Source organism: Hesperophylax consimilis, chromosome 23 (genome assembly GCF_061612785.1).
Source record: "Hesperophylax consimilis isolate HC1 chromosome 23, BYU_Hcon_1.0, whole genome shotgun sequence".
In the NCBI taxonomy this organism is placed as follows: domain Eukaryota; kingdom Metazoa; phylum Arthropoda; class Insecta; order Trichoptera; family Limnephilidae; genus Hesperophylax; species Hesperophylax consimilis.
Genome location: NC_142858.1, coordinates 29,891,324 through 29,913,207, shown reverse-complemented (window position 1 = coordinate 29,913,207; position 21,884 = coordinate 29,891,324). Strand labels below are relative to the sequence as shown.

At 35.6% G+C, this 21,884-nt stretch overlaps 1 protein-coding gene across 1 annotated transcript; it reads right to left on the bottom strand.

The window, feature by feature from the left end:
- Window positions 1-1,151: 1,151 nt before the first annotated feature.
- On the bottom strand, window positions 1,152-21,791 carry LOC149412548 (NF-X1-type zinc finger protein NFXL1). The gene is made up of 13 exons (XM_089646137.1): window positions 21,638-21,791; window positions 20,412-20,640; window positions 20,187-20,323; window positions 19,829-20,011; window positions 19,128-19,278; window positions 15,395-15,657; window positions 6,850-7,080; window positions 6,020-6,363; window positions 5,204-5,396; window positions 4,121-4,321; window positions 3,437-3,673; window positions 2,780-2,908; window positions 1,152-2,694 (listed from the first exon to the last, which is right to left on the bottom strand). The coding sequence occupies exons 2-13, from the start codon at window positions 20,629-20,631 to the stop codon at window positions 2,413-2,415; spliced, it is 2,571 nt and encodes an 856-aa protein (XP_089502263.1). The 5' UTR covers window positions 20,632-20,640; window positions 21,638-21,791; the 3' UTR covers window positions 1,152-2,412.
- Between the last annotated feature and the right edge of the window lie 93 nt (window positions 21,792-21,884).

Below are 21,884 nucleotides of genomic sequence, written 5' to 3'. Positions count from 1 at the left end.
ATGCTTGTCTGAATGCCCCACACCAAAGAAGAGTAATCACACAATAAAGCAAACTCACGGCTGCAAGTCTTCGGTTGATGGTTTAGTGGTGAATTTAATTTGTTTTAATTTTTCACTATCGTTGATTTGCACCATAATACAGTTAGATTACATCACAACAGGCACTTGAGATAATTATGCACTTTTACGGCGGATACTGGCTAGGTTATGACAGGGCAATAGGTACTTGATAACTTTTCTACAGCAATCCCATTGGACTGGACAATCACACTGGTCGTGACAGAGCAAGAGGTAATCAAGGGACGAACAAATACTTCGAAATTAAGATTGAATAGTTTATTCCTGTAAAGTTGACATCCAAGTAGAATTAAGGTAATGCATGACTATTTTACTGCATTCTAAGGACGGGTTGTTTCGGAAAATTTGAACAATTCTTCAAATTTCAACGTTCATTTGCGAGTTCTGTGAAAGATATTTTCTAGTTCTGTTATTATTTCAGTTCTGTCAAGCAACTAGCCTATAATGATATAATATCAGAACTTGAATAGGACTTTCACAGAACTCGCAAATTAACGTTGAAATTTGATGAATTGTTCAAATTCTCCGAAACAACTGGTCCTTAATCAATTTCTAAAGTGTATAATTGTATTAAATCGCTTAAATATTTTCTGAAAAAGACTAGTGTGATTATTTAATAAAAATATGTTTATAAATTGATTTCAATGATTGTTTGTTTTTTCAAAATCTTTATACCTGTGGCCTAATGATAAGAGCACTGTTTTTTTAAACCAGAGATGTAGGTTTGATTCCTACTATGTTCTGTGTGCAATTTTTCTTCTTGTGATTTATTTTGTATTGATACTTTCAGGTTACTACCTAAAAACAAACACCTTTTCCTTTATTGAGCTTCCAACAAACTTTCTTGATTGTATTTTTTTCGATGATACCGCCTCGAAAATATTGTTACAATTTTGTCGCAATTCTTTAAGATTTTCAAAATTCACACTTTAAGATTGCTGGTTTTTATCGGCTTTTCGACTGCACCATTTTTATATTGTGGTTGTAGGCTGTACCGCTGTTAGTATAAGGTTCGGGATTATTCATATAATGATACTCCAAAATTGATTACTATGTTTATTGTTAACCGAGCACAAAGATTACGAATACATGGTTACTAGGTAAGTCAAAAATCAAAAGTACTTTTTCGCAGTGCAGTAAGGAATGTATGAATATTTTGCAAACAACTGTATTATATAATACAGTAAATTATTAATATTAATAATAAATTAATTTCGTGCTAACCATAGACAAAATAACATTTAATACACATATAATATTATCTAAGTGAATCAACATAACTATCAATCACTGTCAAAATTATTTGGTAATAAGCACGGCGAGGACAATGACATCTGTGCTTTGAAATCTTATACTTTATTTAGTCATTTTAAAGAAAATCTACAACAAAAAAACACTTGCTTTGTTGCAATAATTTGTGCACCCATACCATTTGTCTTTTGCAATATTATGACTAAATTATTAATTACTAAAAGAGGTGAAAAATATGCAAAAATTTAATTATTGTCCCTGCCACAATCGAGGAGCAGTTTTGCATAACCAAAAGGCCAGCATCCTACTGCTGGCGACTAGGCACATAGCGGGCGAATCATACACCTCCACTGACGACATTGCACTATACGCATCATGGCTTAGCCTATTTCAGCATATCATACTTCTCGCGTACACTACCATCGGGAATGTATGGCGAGCGACATGCTGAAATAGGCCAAGCCATGAGGCTTGAAGAACACTCTAGATGTCGACTTGCAAAGGAAGCATTGAAAAGAAATGAGCAAACCCATTTAAACAAAGCTTTTTTACTAAAATAGATCTATTGTCGAATGTCTTTTAAAATTATTATTTTTTTTTGATTTGACTGAGAATTGAACTTTTATTCCCAGGTACCACAGTCAACTGCGTTACCGACCTTGCCAGATGCCGATCGTGTAGGACTGACATTTATTGCATATATTAACTGCTGTAATTTCGTCAGGTTTCAGAGAAAAGGTTGATAGAATGCATTGCTATCGCCAACAAGTCTATTTGCAGAGTTTCAGCTTGATCGGATATCGGGAAGAAATCACTCATTCATTATCGAAAACAAAAGTGATCTTTTGTATTTAAAAAAAAGTTATGTCTGGTGAAAGACAACCATTCAGAATCGAAAAGTTGCTTTAAATGGCTTTATCCATATTTGGTGACTGGATCTCTTTCTCTTCTCCACTTCCTTCAGTCTCACAAAATACCCTAATCGGGGATGCCAGAGTCCGTACAGTCAGGACTCTTTTTATCACATTTAAAAAGAGTTTCTGATTGTCAAAGTCTGGTTTGCTTGAAACAGCCTTGGGTCATCTATTTCAACAAGACATACAATAAAATGGAAACCAAAATGAATGTCCCCGACACAACGAAGATGCGGTGTTTAGCCCAAAAAGAGACATCTTCTTCACTCTGGACTGTTTTGCGCTGCTTGTATTTCTTTTTACCAAATTTCTTCTCAAATTCGGCGATTTCACGATTATTCTTAATTTGTTCTTCGAGCAATCGTTTGCTTTCTTCTTCTTGTCGTACTTGAGAGTCTTCAGCTTTCTTTAGTTCGCAAGCTTCGTCGCACAAAAGCGCGTTATCTTGTACCTTTAAAACATGAAAATCATTAGGTAAGATTGAACTTTACTCAGGTAATGAATGAAAAGGTTCTGTGCATGAAATGACTACTTACCAAATGACAAGGTACGTCTTTCTTGATTCTGCGACAAGGGCAGTATACTCTTGATTTCCGCGTGCATACTTCTTCAATTGGACAATCTCCAGAATGGCAAGTAGACCGACACCTGTGTCCGCAGTCCAGCTGAAATAGAAAAAAAATGATCCATTTAACTTAGTTTGCCGGCTGGAACTGCTGTGATATATTATCATCAATAATATTGTGTATTATGAGGATAGATTAGTGATTTAAAATTAAATTTTTGATTTTATTTATTTTTTAACCTTAAATTCAGAAAATTAAATATCCCCCAGTAATTTTAAACAAACACCAGCTGGATTCGTCAATTTCGATTGCGTATCTGTCGTTTTCGAAGTAATTTATTATCTCCCATCCAATACAATACATGAAATACAATCCACAATTCTTTTTAAAACTATTAATTTCTTTAGCAATAATTAAGTGCGTTTAAATGCCCTTTCCAGCCGACAAGTCAGGTTTTGTGTTAGGTGAGTCGAAAAATAAAAATAGTTTAAAATTGTTTCAATATACACAATTATAATGGAATTCCACCACGAATTATTAGTATAAACAATTGAAATTTTAACAAAATAAAAGTTATGCAATATATTTGTGCCTAATATTTTATGGTTTATATTATTTAAAACTCACAAGGCGGATGCACTGCTGTTGGCACGACAAACTCTTCTCCTTCTGCGCCTCATCGGTGGCAGTGAAAAGGTTGCACTGCAGGAACAGCTCTGTAAGGCCGCAGTGACAGCTGCGCTTCAGAAATTGCTGGCACGGCTCGCAGGGCGCGGCATGGCAACGCTTCTTGCACGGGTGTGTGCAGCCAGATGGACGTGACAGCTTGCACTGATCGTCGCATTTCTCGCAGTCTGTTGCAAGCTGCGGAAATACGTAAGTTAAAGATGTTCAATACAGAGATTGAAACGTACTTAACGCAAAGGAGAAATTCGAGAATCTACTTGAGTAGCCACTAGAGCGATTTTTAGCAAGTTTGTAATAATGTACCTAATTTATAGAACCTAAAAATATGGGATAAATGGAGAAATCTAGGTGAATTCATTGGCTTTAAACCGTAATAAGAAGTTCATATATTTCGATATTAATATTTTGAGGAAAGATATTAATTAAATAATATGGTTAATGTAAATATTTACAAATAATCGCTCGAGTGGGTAGATCCTGAGATAGATAAGACTGCGGTGGACTAACCATAAGGAAAGAATGCCAGATGAGAGGACCCGGCAGAAAGTGCAGCACTCCAGCGAGAAACCGGCGGCCAAAACTCTCCAAGGGTTATAACGCTATTAATTCAGAAGAGTTATATACCTGCGCAGACTGTCCATCGGCGACCGGGTGGCACTCTTTGGAACACTTGTGGTTTGTGCAGGCTAATGGGCGACCACACTTCCTTCCACATGAAGACACACGCGCCAAGTGACACGGCCACTCAGTAATCTCGTGGTCACCCAGGCAGTTCCGTTGCACTGGCTTTTTGCAAGGTGGGCATGGCAAAGCTCGGACCTCCACCTGAAAAACAACTATACATACTTAAGGCGATGCACTAAGTCGTGTAATATTTTAAATTAAGCCGCTGTCCATAACAACCCTTACATAGATGGCGATAAGGTTTAAATTCCCGCTTAACACCATCCGCCTGTTTTGATTTATGCAAGAAAAAAACATGCCCAAAACGTGCCTTTTATTTTATTTTGTGGATGTTCAGGCATAAATATTTAATTTTTTTCCGATCATTTTATAAATAACCTAATTTGCCACATTATACAATAAAATCATAACCGAAAATGGGTTCGTAAGTAGGAGATTTTGAACTTTAAAGCAGTTTTCATAGGCCTATATAAAAAATAAACGATTATTTCAAAGGCCAAGATGTATTCTACTCGCAGTATTTAATGAAAGCATCTGAAACATTTCTAGGCGACCAAATTTTCAAACCAAAAACACATGATTTTGCATTACTACGTATGGCATTGCCTTAAACAACAACGTCCATCTTGCTTCTATTTAGTGTTACACAATAATCTTAATATATAAAAATTATATGTGCTCGCAAAACTTTAAAAGTAATCGACCGATATTGCTGAAAATTTCAAAGGTTGTTCTTGTTAGTTGAAGGAGTGTTTAGAGAGTAGTTTAAAACGTAGAATAAGTCGGAGACGCCCGAGGAATACTTAAGGAGGCACTGGAATTAAAGTCCATGTAATGTAGTTTTTTAACAGTAACATTATGGTATACAGTAGCGAATGGCGGAAGAAGTCAGAAACGCCTGAACAAAGACATTAGCAATAGCGAAGCATCGCGGGTAATATATATGGTAAAGTTCCTAATAGCGATAATTTGATATTTAACAATTTGTGTTTATAGTTTTATACATTGTACGTTTGCACACACCTTTGGCTGTTGAAGTTCACAAGGAGTATCAGCTTTAACAGTGGACAACACAACGGGCACACAGCTGTGACACACGGCGACACAGGAGTGCCCGCAATAAAGGAGCTTTCCACACTTCTCCTTGCACTGGGGGCAGGCACCAAAGTGGCACTTGTGCGTATTTTCTTTAACATGACTGCACGGTGTTGCTATCCTAAAAAAATTCCACTTATTAAAGCACTTCATAATGGCTCAGTTATGTCGTGATTTAGAATGACGTAAGTGTTAGTATTTTTTTTAATAACAAAACATCCATTCAGGTACAATACATTTTTTAAGTTGTGTAAATCTAGCAAAAGTATCGCAAGCAACTACAGTAGAACCCCGTTAATTTGAAATCCATAGGACAACAAAAATTGCTTTCGAATTAATGAATTCTTATGCAATATTAAGAAAGAAAAAAAAAATGAGTTTCTCGGTCCCTCTTTCAAATTCTGGTAGGTTCTTGGAGTAAATTCGAAAAAATACGACATTCGATTAAAATCGAATTAAATTGATTCAGATTTACAAAATAATAATACGAATCAGGATGGTGTATAACCTCGTTAAATGTCATTTTATTGCATTTTAACGACTTTGTTAGATTCAAATTTACAAATTATGTATATTTTAGCAAATATCGAATTTATTACACAAACAAAAATTTTTGAATTACGAATTAACGAATTTAGAAGTAAAAAAATTTGTGGAAGAATTTTTTTTTTCAATGAAAATTTCGAATTACTTGTTTTTAGAATTATCGGGGTTCTACTGTATACAGTGCCATGACATACATACCGGCAGTTATGTGAGCATTTTGGTGGTTTGGCCTTTTTCTGCCTTCCACAAGGTACCGAATAGAAAGTGCGACCGCAGCGGCAAGGCACCTTGGCCAGTTGCGGGCACGGGTAGCAAGGGCCGCGGTGGCAGATAGAAATGCACTTGTGTTTGCCGCACTGCAGACTTCTGCCGCAGACCTTATCGCACGGCAGACAGTCTCCGTTGCAGCACTTCTTGTTGCACGGGTGGCGGCCGCACTCTTTCACATTCTTGCATTTGGTCTCGCAGAGGTATTGCTTACTGCACGGCAGCTGTTTCGTGTGCATTTCGCAACGGCACTTTTTGTCCACGAGCTCCAAACACTGAAATTGTTAGAAACATGCATTATTAAGGGTTGGTTACAAACATTTTTAATGCTGTCACGCTCCAAAATTTATATCAACATCATTGAACAGGAAATGACAAATTATTATTTTTGGAATAATTGATGTCACAGATTATAATAAAATACAATATATTTATCCGAGATACTATCTAGTTTGAGTTGAATCTTGCAATCAAACTTAAAGATAGCAGCCAATAAAAATGTGCGGTAAGAAAAATGAAGATAATTTAGTTAAATATTACAGAAGGAAATAGGGTCACATTAGCGCTTTTGGTACAGCAGCACCCGGCAAGGCGAAGGTCTTGGGTTCAAGTCACAGAAGGGACTTTTTGATTTTTAAATTATGAAGCATTTGCAATTCGTGGTTCACTTCTTAAAAAATAACTTCTTATAATCAAGGTCGTCCAAAAACTCTCGACAACTCAGTTTCTTGTTTTTCTCTATTTTAATCTATCAAAATTACCTGTGGGCATTTATCCTTGTGGCATTTGTGTGGGCAGATGTGCTTCCCACATGGCAACACTTTATTACAACTTCCACCACAGGAGGACACATCCGTGGGACAGGTGACCTCCTTCTGCACCGCACCGCATGGACACTTCTGGAAACCGGTGAAGGGACATTGGCCGCAGGTTATTGTGTGGCAAACTTGCTCACATGTATGGTAGCCACAAGTCAATCGTTTACCACAGACCTGTAACAAGGAAGTTATTGCAATTTACAATATTTAAAAACTTACTTATATTATTTTATAATTTGAGTTTGAATTCCCTCGCCATAAAGAGCTTTATCTCTTTTCTCTACTTTCTATAAATATAATATGCATGTACATATTACATATATAGTCGCTCTAGTTCGTTTTTGTCCAACAGACCATTTTTGGCGTAATTGAGTTAAGTATGCAGTGTTCTCAAAAAGTATTTATTTATACGACACAAGTGAAAAAAAAAAAAATTCTTAACCTTTTATATGCGTCATAAATTTGTATCACTTCGTTCACACGTGGGGCTATTTATCATCAATCTAATTTATGACTTTAAACAATAATCACGCATGGATTTTAAAATTTGTTTTAAAAAATACGTCGCTTATGTCTTGAATTATCTTTTCAAGTATAAATAAACAATCCAAACATCAATGGGACTTGATAAAAATTCGAAGTATATATTCGTAATGTGACTGATACGGTATACCCGGGCGGCCATGTTAATATTTCAAGGATAACGATACACATGGTTATAAACATACTGGAGTAGAGTTCTTCAACTGTGGTGCGATGTAAGTGGTTGATTTATGGGTGCGATGTCGCGTTTGACTGGATACATGAAATATTGACACACTTAAAAAGGTTCATATAATAAAAAATAACTACACTTAAATTTACAAAACAAAAAAAAATTTAAATTTACCAACAGAACCATCGTGAAGAGTGGTCAGCATGTGAATTTCACGCCTATCGTGCCATTTCAAAGCTAACAACGGTGATTGGTGCTTTGATTGGATTTCCCCTTTCTTCAATTTAACAAAAGGTGCCATGCCTTTCCTGTTTTTCCGAACAGTGCCACAAGCATTAGTTTTTTTTTCGTGTAAATATTTAAATAAATTTGGTGTACCAGTTATCGCACCACAGGGTGGCCACAAAAAACGGATTTCAAAATTCCCTGATAATTCCAGGTTTTCCAGGGCAGTTTCTATATTTTTCCCTGATATGTTTTATTTGGTATAAGGACATATCGTTCAAAATTTTATTTTTGAAACACGATTTTCATCTACGCCAGAAAATTAGAACAGATACATAAATAAAGGGAATTCCGTCATCTAAAGCATTTATTATTTCCTTGCACCACAATGATCTATTCAAAACAAAATACACTTATTACAAATTTATGATATTTCGCCTGAAGACAATTTGTGTACAAATGAAAAGACCAGACAAAAATAGACAAATAAACAAAAGTAAGTACAGTAGAAACCCGATAATTCGAAAAAACGCGTAATTCGAAATTTTCGCCAAAAAAATATCCGCAGAAATTTTTTTTCATACAATTTTTTTTTTTAATTCGAAATTCATTAATTCGTAATTCGAAATTTATTTGTGTCCGCGCACGAAAATTTGTTCGTGAAATTCGAAAAAAAATGATTTTTGCGAAAATAAATCATAATATTTCGTAAATCTGAATCTAAAAGTCAGCCGTGGCGGTAAAACGCCGAAAAATGTATTTTTACGTGGTTATACATCGTCCTATTTAGTATTATTATTTTGTAAATCTGAATCGATTTACACTGGAATGTTGTATTTTTTCAAATTTATTTCGAATATCTGAATTTTAAAGGGCCCGCCGCGACGGAAATCGGACGCGAAATTTCAATTTACGCGGAAATATCGTATTTTTACTAACTTTACTTAGAATATCCGAGTTAAAAAATACGGCGCGACGGAAATCGGCCGAAAAATTTCGATTCACGCCAAAATATGACATATTTTTACGAATTTACTTCAAATATCTTAACTTAAAAGGCCGGCCGCGAAGAAAAACTGCCGATAAAATTCGATTTACGCGGAAATATTTCATATTTTTACGAATTTACATCTTAATTTAAAGGGTCGGCCGCGCATTCTCGATTTACACGGAAATATATCGTATTTTTGGGAATTTTTTTCGAATCTATATTTTAAGAGCCGGCCGCGACGGAATACGGCCGCGAATTCTCGTTTAACGCGGAAATATATCGTATTTTTACGAATATCTCAATTTAAAGGGTAGGCCGAGACCGAAATCGGCAGCGGAATCTCGATTTACGCGTAAATATATAGCATTTTTACGAATTTATTGCGAATATCTGAATTTAAAGGGCCCGCCGTTACGGTAATCGGCCGCGAAAATAAAGAAATAATTGGTATTAATACGAATTTACAACTAAAATACCACCCGGATTTGAAGAGGCGGCCGAGAAAATCGATTTTCGGCGTATTTTTTTTTTTTTTTCATAAAAATTCGAATTACGTGGGAATTCGTTAATTCGAAATTTGATTTTTGATGTCCCGTGGATTTCGAATTAACGAGGTTCTACTGTATTGACACTTTGTAAAAATGTTGATAATGATGATCTTTAAATTTTATTACGACCGTACTGGGTGTCCGACCCTTTTGACACTTTGTTGTAACTTTGCTAGCTTTTTCTTTACAGATTTCGCACCTACATAGTATAGGGGAAAAACCAAGGCGGGTGGTTTACGACATGATTGTGTTGCAAGGGCTATTTACGAAAATAATAATAAAAAAATACCTACTTATCTAGTTTGTCTTTGTCGGCATATCTTTTGTTACACACGCCGCAAGTAAAAGTAATAAAACACAATTTTGGGACTTCACAAATCGTAAATAACGAATTTCGTTTTATTTTTGGAATTCCCTGATATTTTAAGAATATTTTAAAATTCCCTGACATTTCCCTGATAATTCCCGGTTCGGTAAAATTCCCTGATAATTCCCGGTTTTCCAGGTCTGTGGCCACCCTGCACCACAAATTATGACCCTTTCCGAAATAATCTGACAAAAGGGTGGTTACAACGCCTCCCGAAATACCAATACCTTGAGTATCATTTTTTTCTGTATCAGAACCAACATAAATTATAAAATCGAGAATGAAACCCGTCATGACGTCACACATCACAAACATTTTTATTCCAAATCGGTGACGTTTAGATGGAATGTATTGCTTGAATAATAGACGGCCTTTGAAAACGATGATGCTTTCGTCAATACATAGATTTTCATGGTGCATCATAGTTGATTTAAAAATCTTTCGTGTGTGGTCAACAAGAACACGTATTTTATGCAGTCTATCAGTAAGCGTTTGAATATTACTATCACTAAAGTGGAGCATCTGTAATATTATCTGATAACGGGCATTGTCTTTGCAAATATTGGTGAAAAGATTATGGGGTTCGTACTCCAATGTTCCTCGATAGCAGTGGCGGCTCGTGACTTTTGGGTGTAATAGAGTGCTAATATTATAAAAAATGGCATTTCTGATGCTGTTATAGCTGAAAATGATTTTTTTTTTTTTTTTCGAAAATCGATTTTTTGTATGAAGATTTTCAGGAAATTTCAGTATAGCCGTGCGCCGCACGGAATTCCTGAAAATCTTCATACAAAAAATCAATTTTTCTAAAAAAAAAAAAAATCGTTTTCAGCTATAACAACATCAATTAAGCCATTTTTAGTAATATTAGCACTCTAGTAACCCAAAAGTCACGAGCCGCCACTGCTCGATAGTTAAGTGTTTGTTCCTAGTCATGGCAAATGTTAACGCAATAAAAACACAGTACATTTCTGAGACTGTTGTATCAACCCATTTTGTAACTCTCGATTTTGCTGTAAAATCCATCGTCCTAATTTTATATTGATAAAATTGATTTGTTTCATCAACAATTTTTGTCATAATTTCTGTATTCAAAAAATGTTCAAAAAACATAAGTTCGGGCGTGTCTTCAGTTAACCTGGTATCTGGATTGATACCTGATGCGAAATCGTCGAATTCATAAATAATGGGTACGAAAGGGCCGGCAGTCCACAGATTTTCAACCACTTCTTCTCCTTCTTCAATGTTCATTTCGGGTTCAGAATCATGGCTTTCATGTATTTCAGCAGCTTCGCAATTATTATCGACGTCACTGTCACTAATTTCAAAATCTGAATCTATTTCTAAAGTAGCACCAAATATTTCTTCGTCATTAAGACCACGACCCGACATTTTGTATTTTGGCAATAAAAATACTTTCAAAAATTGATAAAAAGTCAAACTTGTACTTTACTTTACACTTGATTTTTCACTAAAAAAAAGTTTTAACCATGTATCTTTATTTGAAAATAATCTAACACTGACGAATTTTATATTGCTTCAATAGTTTGAATGAATGTATGTAACTGAACTTATTTTAAAATATGATAAATCAGATGAATGTACACTGTAATTAAAATAGTTCATATCCACGAAAAAGCAAACAATAATTCGATAAAACAATGTAATCTACACGGCGAGCGTCTCTGTTTGAGAATCTTATAAAATGCGCCTGCGCAATAACGTGTGTAAAGACGCGGGAAGAATTCAAACTGATTCATTTTTCGCTCTGAGTTGGAAGATCCCTTCAAATCTTTGTATCGATGATTAGGATACGTATTATGGATAAATATCGTAAGATGTCAGTAGTGTAAAGAAGTGAGATTTTTTAGGAGTATAAGTTTTACCGTGCTCAAGCATGTTTCATACCCATAACGCCGAAGAAACTTTGCGTCGCACAGATTTGCCTCCCGCGTACAGGGCATGTACAGTAGCATGGAGCGACATTGCAAAAATCAAATCTCGGTATTGTAATAGCTGCCAAAAGATGCTTCATGTCATTCATATTCACGTAAAAATACTTAAAAAAATCTAAACTTATGTCTTCATTCAACAACCTAGCGATTTCATAACGTAAAAAACGTAAATTTAGCCTATTTTTCCCAAAATCTGAGTACAGTCTCAAAAATATAAAATAATATCCATTACTTTCAATTGCATTTACCTTATTGAACATTACATGTTTTATAAAAAAAAACACTGCATAAATTGCTGTTAAACTAGTGAGTTTGTGAGCGCTGTGGAGGTGGGGGGGATAATTTCGCTCCTATTGTTTCGTCGCAGAAACTAGATGCGACATGCATCTAGTTTCGTTTCGGCTACCGCTGACCGTAGACGTGTTAGAATCAAATTTCAATTAAATTTTAAATCTAAATTTTAAATCAAAATTAAATTTTAACACATATAATTGTTGTGAAAATGAATGCAAATTACACGAGAAGCAAAATTTTATGTCCAATATTCGGGGCACCAACTGAAATGAACTCTCAAATGTTACCTACTGTCTCAGAAGTGATTAAACATTATTTTTTCTTACGATATGAGCGTAATCTTAACTCTACAAAAAAAACCGTCAGTATTCGAAATAAAAAGTGTTATATCTGCAATTGTTGAAGGAATTTGGAAGCGCGCTTCTATTCCCATTGTTTCACACAATCGAGTGATGAAACTGATCCAAGATCATTATAACGAATACTTAAAACTTAAAAATTGGCCAAAAAAAGTGTGCATTATTATGTTAAGTTAAATTCTTATGAAATCAAAATGAATAAACTTTTCGATATTGCTTCATGCAAATGTAACAATCTGAATATTTGTTCCTGCGAAAAGACGCGCAAGGTACCCACCAAAGAACAAGCATTCCTTCAAGACCAAAGATCCTCGAGAAATATGATACTGGGAGCAATAGACACCGACACAACAAAAAAATTACATCGGAAAATGAGGATGCAAGCTCGTTTATCTGAACTTGCTTCGATGGTCAGCTCATCTACAGCATCAGCGACAAAACCACGTCAACCATTTTTTGATGAAAACCAATCATTTTCTTCACATTCTTCGCAACCTCCAGAAAATTCCCGTATGATATTAAAACTCCCCACTTTGGCCAGAATCTGCGATCAGTATGGTTTGTCAGACAGGTCAGCATCAGCTGTTGCAAGTGCTACATTACAAGATTTTGGCATAGTAACCGAAGACGACTCTAAAATGGTGATTGATAGGAGCAAACTCAGACGAGCTAGACAAACGTGTCGCACTTCTTTAATAAAAACATGTCAAGTAAAACGTCGGAGTCATCAAATATTCGAGGTCTATATTTCGATGGAAGGAAGGATAAAACACTGTCTCAGGAAAAAATAGGGGATAGATATCATCGGAGAACGATTTCAGAAGAACATTATTCCATTTTATCTGAGCCGGGGTCTCAATATGTTGGACATGTTACACCATCATCAGGAACTGGCAAAAACATCGCAAAGAGCATGTTACACCATTTAAAAATGAACGGTTTTAATTTGAATGATTAATCAGCGATTGGATGTGATGGGACTGCTGTCAATACAGGCAAAAAAATGGAACTATTAGATTTATGGAATTGGAATTAGGTCATCCGTTACAATGGTTTATCTGTCAGCTACATGCAAACGAACTTCCCCTTCGCCACTTGTTTCAACACTTAGATGGTGCTACAACAGGACCTAAAGGGTTTTCAGGACCTATTGGAAAACTTCTTTCAAGCAGCTCTAAAAACACCGTTATAAATTATTCACCAATACACTTTGAGATACACAAACTCAACGCAGAGGAATTGAAAAATTTGAGCACGGACCAAAAATACTTGTACGAAATATGTTTTGCAGTTACAACAGGTCACTGCCCACCAAATTTAGCAAACCGTCATCCAGGTAGTATTTGTCACTCACGCTGGTTGACGACAGCAAACTCAATACTTCGATTATATATAGGAACAACTAACCCTTCAGTGAACCTAAAAATTCTTGCTGAATATGTTGTTAAAGCATATGCTCCGACATGGTTTGAGATAAAGAGGCACCCGTCGTGTAAAGATGGGGCATTACATGTTTTTACTATAATAAAACTCACCCGATATTTGAGCACCGATCTACGAGATATAATTAATCCAGTAATTCAAAGAAACGCCTATTTTTGCCACCCGGAAAATCTGCTACTATCCATGATAATGGATGACAACCTTATTGTAAGAGAATTGGGTTTGAGACGAATATTAAAGGCGCGAGATAGATGTCCGAGTCCATCTGTTGTTAGAGACTTTATTATTCCAACAATAAACTTTTCAGCAAGTAAATATTACGATATTATCAACTGGCAGGAATGCGAAGTTACACCGCCACCGATACTATCCGAAATCAGTAATGACGACCTAGTCAAAATGATAAATAATTTTGGTGAAGAAAAGGACAGTATTGAATTTCCCAGATTTCCCTGCCACACTCAAGCAGTCGAGAGGTGCATCAAATTAGTTACCCAGGCATCGTTGTCTACAGTTGTGTCTGAAGCAAGAGATGGATTCATTCGGGCGACAATAAAATCTAGGCATATAATGCCCGAATTTCACACCAAATCTCATTTCAAAACACGATAAATTTTATAAAACTTCGATAATGTTTAAAAAAATTCTCTTTGTTAAAGTATTTTATTTAATAAAAAAACATGTTTCCCAAAAACACGAAAAAAACAATAAAAAATCAATAAACCTCTTCAAAAAACCAAAAATAGACCCCGCCTTGAAACTATGGTAATTTTATTTTTATTTTCACATGTGTTATGCACCTTATTAGCTATAAAACCCCTAATAAAATTGTATTTTTGCTATGAATATCGCTTGTTTATAATGCTTGGCAGAGTTTTCAGCGACTTTTTTCATACAATTTTTTTCTAAATATAAATGTGCTGGTTGTTGAATAAAGGAATGTTTCGATCGAGTTGATTTTTTTAGACGAAAGAGGTGTTATATAAAGGCAACTTTTTTTTGCTATTACAGTACTGGCATCTTTAAAAAAAAAAGTCCCATACAACGTCACTCCACCCTAATGTACAGTGAGTCGCAGGCGTGCGTCTCCCGCAGGGATAGGGTTAATGTGTTTTCAAGACGCAGTTTGTCTCAAGTGCACCAAAATTAAACAACATTCCGAGCGTGTTTATCCAACACTTTGTCCTACATCCATATTAAAAACGTGTTCTCTGCATAATTTTAAACATTTGGAAATTTTTTTAATTAAAAATAATAATTTGTATCATTTTAAATCATTGTAGTAAGCTTAAAATGAGCTGTTTATGAGTTTTTTGTAAAAAAAACTTTTAAGCAATATTTCTCCCGATTCACAATTTAGTCGTTTGGACATAAACAAACTAGAGCGACGATATATAAACCTTCCGGATGAAATTCTCTAGATGATAGTGAAAACCCCATCAAATGCCGTTGCGTAGTTTAGAATAACTAAGCTACTCTTATTCTATTTAGAGATAAAAAATAAATATATTAAATTTTTACAATGGCATGCAAATTCCTCGATGCATAATAACCGTAACTGCGAATCCCAAATCGAGAAACTCATATTTACCTTGGTGCATTGCCAACTTGTCTGAGAGCACGGAATCTTGTCCTTACGGCTTTTACACTGACAATATTGCTCTTTGAATTTGGAGCAGGGATCACATTCACCCGTGTGGCACTTTTGGTTGCACCTGTGTTGGCCACAATCCAGTGATTTGTTGCAAACTTGAGTGCAGCACCAACTGGAAACACTGCAGCGAACTGGCTTGGGTTGGGACTGCCCGCAGGCGCAGGGCAGACTCACCATCTTCGGGCAAGGTGGACATGGCCCTAGAAAAGGTATAAATAGATACGCTTAATTACATATATTATCACACTTTGATCGGGTTATTTTTTCGCCGGCTGACCGCTGAAAACGGGCGAAAATAAAGGTCCCGCGCGAATTTGTTTAATTTGTTTTAAATCGCTATATCTTCGAAAATAATGGAAATATTTCAATAAAATTTTCTACATACTAATTCAGCATACCCAAGCTATAAAATTTCTAGCCGAAAACCAAGTATTATTTCTAATGCAACATAATAAATCGAAAACAAAGTCATTGTTGAGTCATTAGGGCTAAATTTTTTAAGTATAAACTAGGTTTCAATTTTATAAAATTACAAATTATTATATTTTCACCAAGCCCAAATCATTATAAAAACAAAAACAATTGCGACTTCTCTAGTATCGTCAGAGTAACACATTATTACCCATTGAAATACCACGTGTGCAATTGCTCCTCGCACGGTACAGCGGACCAAAACCATCGGAACGTGCTAATAATATTGGTTATTTTTTCAAATGAACTTTAAAATAATCACTTACGGTAGAATGCTTCTCGTATTGCTCACGTAATATTGTTTATTGTTTTTCACCATACACTATTAGGTTTTAGTTTCTAACCACTTTTATGTAATCAGTTTCAGTTCACGTCTAAAAATTGTTCATCTAATATTTGGATACAGTGTGATACTTAGTGAAACATTCCCCCCTATGAAGAGGGACGTCGCAAAATTGACACATATAACTCGTCAGACCTTTCGTTTTGTGCGCAGAACACGCGCGACATTGTCTCTGGGGATATTTCTTTTTACCGCCGGTGACAATTTTTATCGCTTTATGTTTTTTTGTGTCCATTGATAATCTCCCTGGAGGATCTTTTTTCAAGACTTTCCTTTGTAATTGTGATGTGGATGGTCTCGGTTCCTCAAAATTTGCATCAGTTTCAGAAATCTCGGTCATTATCCAATATTTGGCAACATTGAGTAAAAATTGTTTATAAGTCAGTCTTTTGGTTGCATTCAAGGCCTTGTAAACTTTGTAGGAATTAAACAGAGCACAATTCAATAAATACATCACAGCTCTCTTAGTCCATTTTTTGGTTCTTCTTATTATTGAGTAATACGAAAGATACTGATCTGCACGATCAACTCCTTTCATATATTTGTTATACTCAATAATACTCTGTGGTTTCCAGATTCGTAGTTTCGTCTTCCAATCGATATTGCCGCTTTCAAGTATGATCGAAGAATGTATAGTTGAAATCATTCTGACGTCCCTCTTAGATTTCCAAATTTGCAATAACACATCATTTTTTCGACGGAAAATACTTTGGCCTGGATTGAGCTTTACGTTTTTAAGGCATTCGGGAAAACCTCGATTAATTCGCATTGTTCCGCACGTTCTTATTTTATGTTTCAACAAAACTTCACTAGTTTTAACGCTATTATAGTAATTGTCCATATATACATGATGCCACAAATTTAGGTATGGATTAAGCAATGTTTCAACTGTATCTATTAGTCGCTTTCCTTGCCCACAGTATATTTCTAAATTGCAAATGTATCCCGTAGGGGCTTCACTAACCATTCGCACGAGAATACCATATCTAATTATTTTTGACGCATTGTATACTTTAAATGCTAGCCTTCCCCGCCACGGTATGATGCTTTCATCTAGAGAAAGCTCCCTTTGAGGCTTGTAAACAGAATTAAATTTTGGGATGAGATATGTCAAAACGGGTCGAATTTTTTCAAGGCGGTCGCTGGAATCGGTAATGTTTTGGTTATTTGAAAAGTGCCAAGATCTCCAAATTTGATTGAAACGATCACGGCTCATTGTTTTTGAAAATATGGGCGTCTCGATACATTGGTCTGAAGACCAATAATCTTGTCTCGTAGTTTTTTGCACTTGACCCATAAGCAGAATCAATCCTAACATTTTTTTCATATCTGCAATATTTATAGGCTTCCACTTGATGGATTTGTTCGTTTGTTTGAATCTTGATTCATTTTGAGCATGGTAACGATTGCTTTCTTCTACCATCATTTCAAACAAATCATTTCCAATAAATAGTTCTACTACTTGCATAATACTTTTGGAATCAGCTGGTGTTACGCAAACACCAGGATGACCTAAAAATGATTCGATATTTGGCGGATTGTCTATTCGAGACCACTCTTCTCCTTCTTCCTCCATATCACTTTCTTCAGAATCACTGAACTGTAATGGCATCACTGACATTCTTCTCCTACAAGAAATTTCTTCACTTTCACTAGATTCTTCACTTTCACTATCGAATTCAGGCAAATAATTACTAGAACAGGCAGATAAATTATCTGCAACGATTTCGTCATCACTTTCGTAATTTTCAGAATCCATTTTGAAAGGTTTGAAAAGGCTAATATAAATATTATCTCCTCAGAACACAACCGTACGACAATTTGCGTTTTAAAAACTGCCATGCACTTGTAAATATTTATTGGTCCGCCTAACTGTGTTTGCCGATACCTGCTTTTGTTAGACGCGTCAGACACTCTGCGCTCGCTCGCACCTAGGAGTTGAGTGGGTGCGGAACAGAGATAGAGAGATTTGTTTCGGGTTTCATGGTCATAAAAACCCTCATTCCAAGAATTGAATTATTAGAATAACAGAATATGTTATCTAAATTACTTATTTCGTTGATCTTCAAAGCAATACCTATTAAGTGTCAGGTTTTCATAAAATATAGGTCATTTTAGTTGAAATATCGATGTACACAAAAGACTCCAAGATAAATACTAAATAAAGACTTGCATTACAATTTGATAATTATGTACGTATAGTTGGGACCTTTACAAAGAGATTGGTATATAATATTCATATAAAAACATCGGATAATTTCTTCTTTTCTGCCATTGAAATGAGGCGGGCGCAGAAGGTAGAACTACCCTTCCCGACGTTAAGCATCAATCGACCGAACGGGTAGAACTACTCTTCCCGATTAAAGTGTGTTATTATATATTTGTCTCCCTCCATTGCAGAATAAGCATCTGAGTGACTTGCCTGTTACATAACCACTCCAGTGATTGGTATGAATGAAGTGAATGGAAACGTATGAACACTGCTTACTGCGGTTTAAAGCTAATAGATTATCCCATATTTTTAGGTTCTATAAATTTGGCACATTATGGCAAGCGATCGCTCAAAACGTTTTGCAAACTTGCCATAACGTGCCAATCACTCGAGTGGATAAAAGATTTTTTAACACGGTGTGTGGATCCCTCTAGATATGGAATTATCTATAGCTTTGGTTTTTTTCGGCCAACACTAAATGGATGTTGGATTTAGCGGTTGTGAAAACTGCAAACAAGCAGTTTTTAGGTCAGTTTTTGGAGATGAGCGTTCAGAAAGCAAGGCCGGCTCATTCCTTGCTTGGCAGTCCTGATCTCAGGGCAACCTCTTTAGCGTTTTAAATAAATTGATTTCAATAAAATTACCTGGATGGCACAGTAGTAGGCACTGATGACCACAATTCTGCAGTAATGGTTTGTTACAGGTTTCTCCGCAGGAATGTGGAACTGCCCATGGATGAAATACCGGATCGTATGTCTTTTTACAGAAGCATTGATACTTGTTGGGAACCTCAGCCTAGAAAAATATTACAACTCAAGTCTTTCAAAAATGCATAGTGTCAGCACATCAGCCAGTGGAACTATGGCACCTCCAAATGCAGAAATTTGGTAGGAGTATCAAGTACAGCAAAAGCCATGTCAAGCAACCCCTCAGGCTCTCGCATATTCTGTCAGATTATTTCTGCTTTGCAATAAAATCCAAATAAATGGAATAATAATATTCCCCCCCCCCCATTCTAAAGTCATCAGGACCATCCTAGATGAAAGTGTGTTTATGACCAAAGAAAGGTCAATTTTATTTAACTCCGAGTGAAGTTGATGACATTTACAAACATTGAAAGTTTTTCTTGAACAGATATGCAAATTTGATTGTCTGCCTGGGGCCTGCGAGTTGAAAGGTTTCATGGTATTATAAATATCTTATCTTAAATGTAATAAATTATTAATTATAATATATTAAATTAGTTCTTTTTCAAATCGGTACTCCGACGATATCTAATAGTTGAGAGAATCTCAATTTGACGTTGCGCGTGGCTCGGTTACTGACAACAGGACGTATAACAAACCTCGCTGTATGGAGATCTGCATTTAGGACAGCACCATTGAAGTTTTTTGAAAGATTTATCACGAACGGGTAACTCTCCCGGGCTAGGTTCCATGTTTTGAGCTTGTTGATAAACTGTGTCTTTAGCCCAACGCTGTATACACAACAAGTGGAATGCCGTGTAACAAGACTCACAACTCCATATCTGAAATAAAGGAATAACTTTACTAAGTACAATTGAAGGAAAAGTGTCTATATTAATTCAGTTTAGATATAAAGTTATAAGATATTCCTGTGAAGCAAACATTCATAATGCAATTTCTCAAAACTTTGTGCAAAATCCATCTAAAAATTTAATAGAAACAAAAAAGATTGCTTACAGCTTGTGTTCTCTTGACCGATGCTATGCATACAAGACAAATGACTGCACCAGAGTGAAAAGATTGTTCGAGGAACTCTTTTGTCCTGCCCAAATCTGCATCCTTGCTACTGGTTTTATAGTTGACCATAACGGAATCTGAAATAAGGACCAAGTGATTACCGTTATATATATATGTTGGATGCTGTATTGCCAGGCTATAAATTCAGATTAAGTATTGTCTTACCTAGAATCTTTCCATCTTCCAAGTCTTCTTCTTCCGAGGAAGATTCATATTCCTGAATGTGACGTTGCACCGATGCCTGCATCTTGGCGCTGGCTTCCTTAAACCTGGTTTCTGTGTCTTTGGGAGCAGCGACTACCGTTTCACTTTTGTTTTTTGAGTTTGCGGCAGTTTTGTCCCTGGCTTTTGAATGCCAGGGATTCTTTTTTGATTTATCAGCCATTCTGGATTACTATAAAGAAAAATTAAAGGAAGTGACATTAATGTAAGGAAGTAGAATGGGGCAAGCGCGCATTTATTTTTCAGTAATTGATAGTAAGCTACTTTCATAGTATGCAAAATGTCCTATTATATTAGTGGAAGTAGATTTCTGTACTGAAGGGTCAATTTGTATCTTTTGCGTTATCCTAACGCTGCGTTTTAAGTCGTGCAAACGCGATTTCAATTTGTTTGAATTTGATTTCGTTCCGAGAAGAGCAATGAAATCACGTTGACTGATCACTCCTTGTTCGCAAATAAAAATTGATAAAATCACTTATTTGTTTCAAATTAAATTATGAACATTTTTGCAAATGTACATAATTATTCAACCGCATGGAAAACTAGGATCAAAAAAATTTTGGTGATAGTTTCAGTTAGCAAAATGATTTCAGTAAATTGATTCCCGCTATAAAACACACGCATATTCGAATGCAACTTTGTGTCAAAATTTCAAAGCAATCAGTGAAGAACTTGAGGAGATTTAAGATTTTGAACAAAAAACATTGACATTTTTATTTATATAAATTACATTTTGTAACCACGAAAATAATTAAATCTGTGATCGCTTCAGAGCTGCTGTCGGAGATAATAAGCAAAAGTTTTATGTCAACAATGATATTATTGAACAGGAAACATAAAGAGTAGGTACATTATCACATTTATCCATAAATATATAAGTTTGTTAAATTCACCAAAGATTAAAACATAACAGTTTCGCTTTATTCGCAAATAGCTTCCACAAGCTATGACATAAACATACATTCGGTAGAAAAGCAAGTACACATTGTTAAGTATTTATATTGTTCTAAATATGCCAAATACTTTGAAGAAAAGAGATTCTGAATCAAAAGGATTAAAATACGAGAAGAAGTGAGATTTTGTCTCAGTGTTACGTATGAAAGTTGAAAGTGCATTCTAAATATGAACAGAACATTCTTGGAATACAATATTATGAAAAGTAATAAAACCTTGAACGCTGGTTAATACATCAGCATATTCTATGAGTGTTGCTGATTATTGACATTTTAACTCTTTCACATTTCCGACGGCATCTTCAAAAAGTCGCAAAAAAGGGAAGAAAAACTGAGTAATAGCGAAATCGACCGGTGAGTCGGCAGTTGACAGGAGGTGATGTGGGCGATGTTGGCAGTTAACTCGGAAAACTAACCAATCAGGTGAATCCACGCTAGATGGCAACATTATAAAGGGACCTAA

Bases quoted from the DNA above. Each gene is read 5' to 3' on its own strand.
- LOC149412548 (XM_089646137.1), bottom strand. From the start codon at position 20,631: ATGGCTGATAAATCAAAAAAGAATCCCTGGCATTCAAAAGCCAGGGAC. The intron at 3,674-4,120 runs GTATATAACTCT...GTATTTCCGCAG, and splicing joins CCGATGGACAGTCTGCGCAG to CTTGCAACAGACTGCGAGAA. The intron at 2,695-2,779 runs GTAAGTAGTCAT...CATGTTTTAAAG, and splicing joins AAGACGTACCTTGTCATTTG to GTACAAGATAACGCGCTTTT.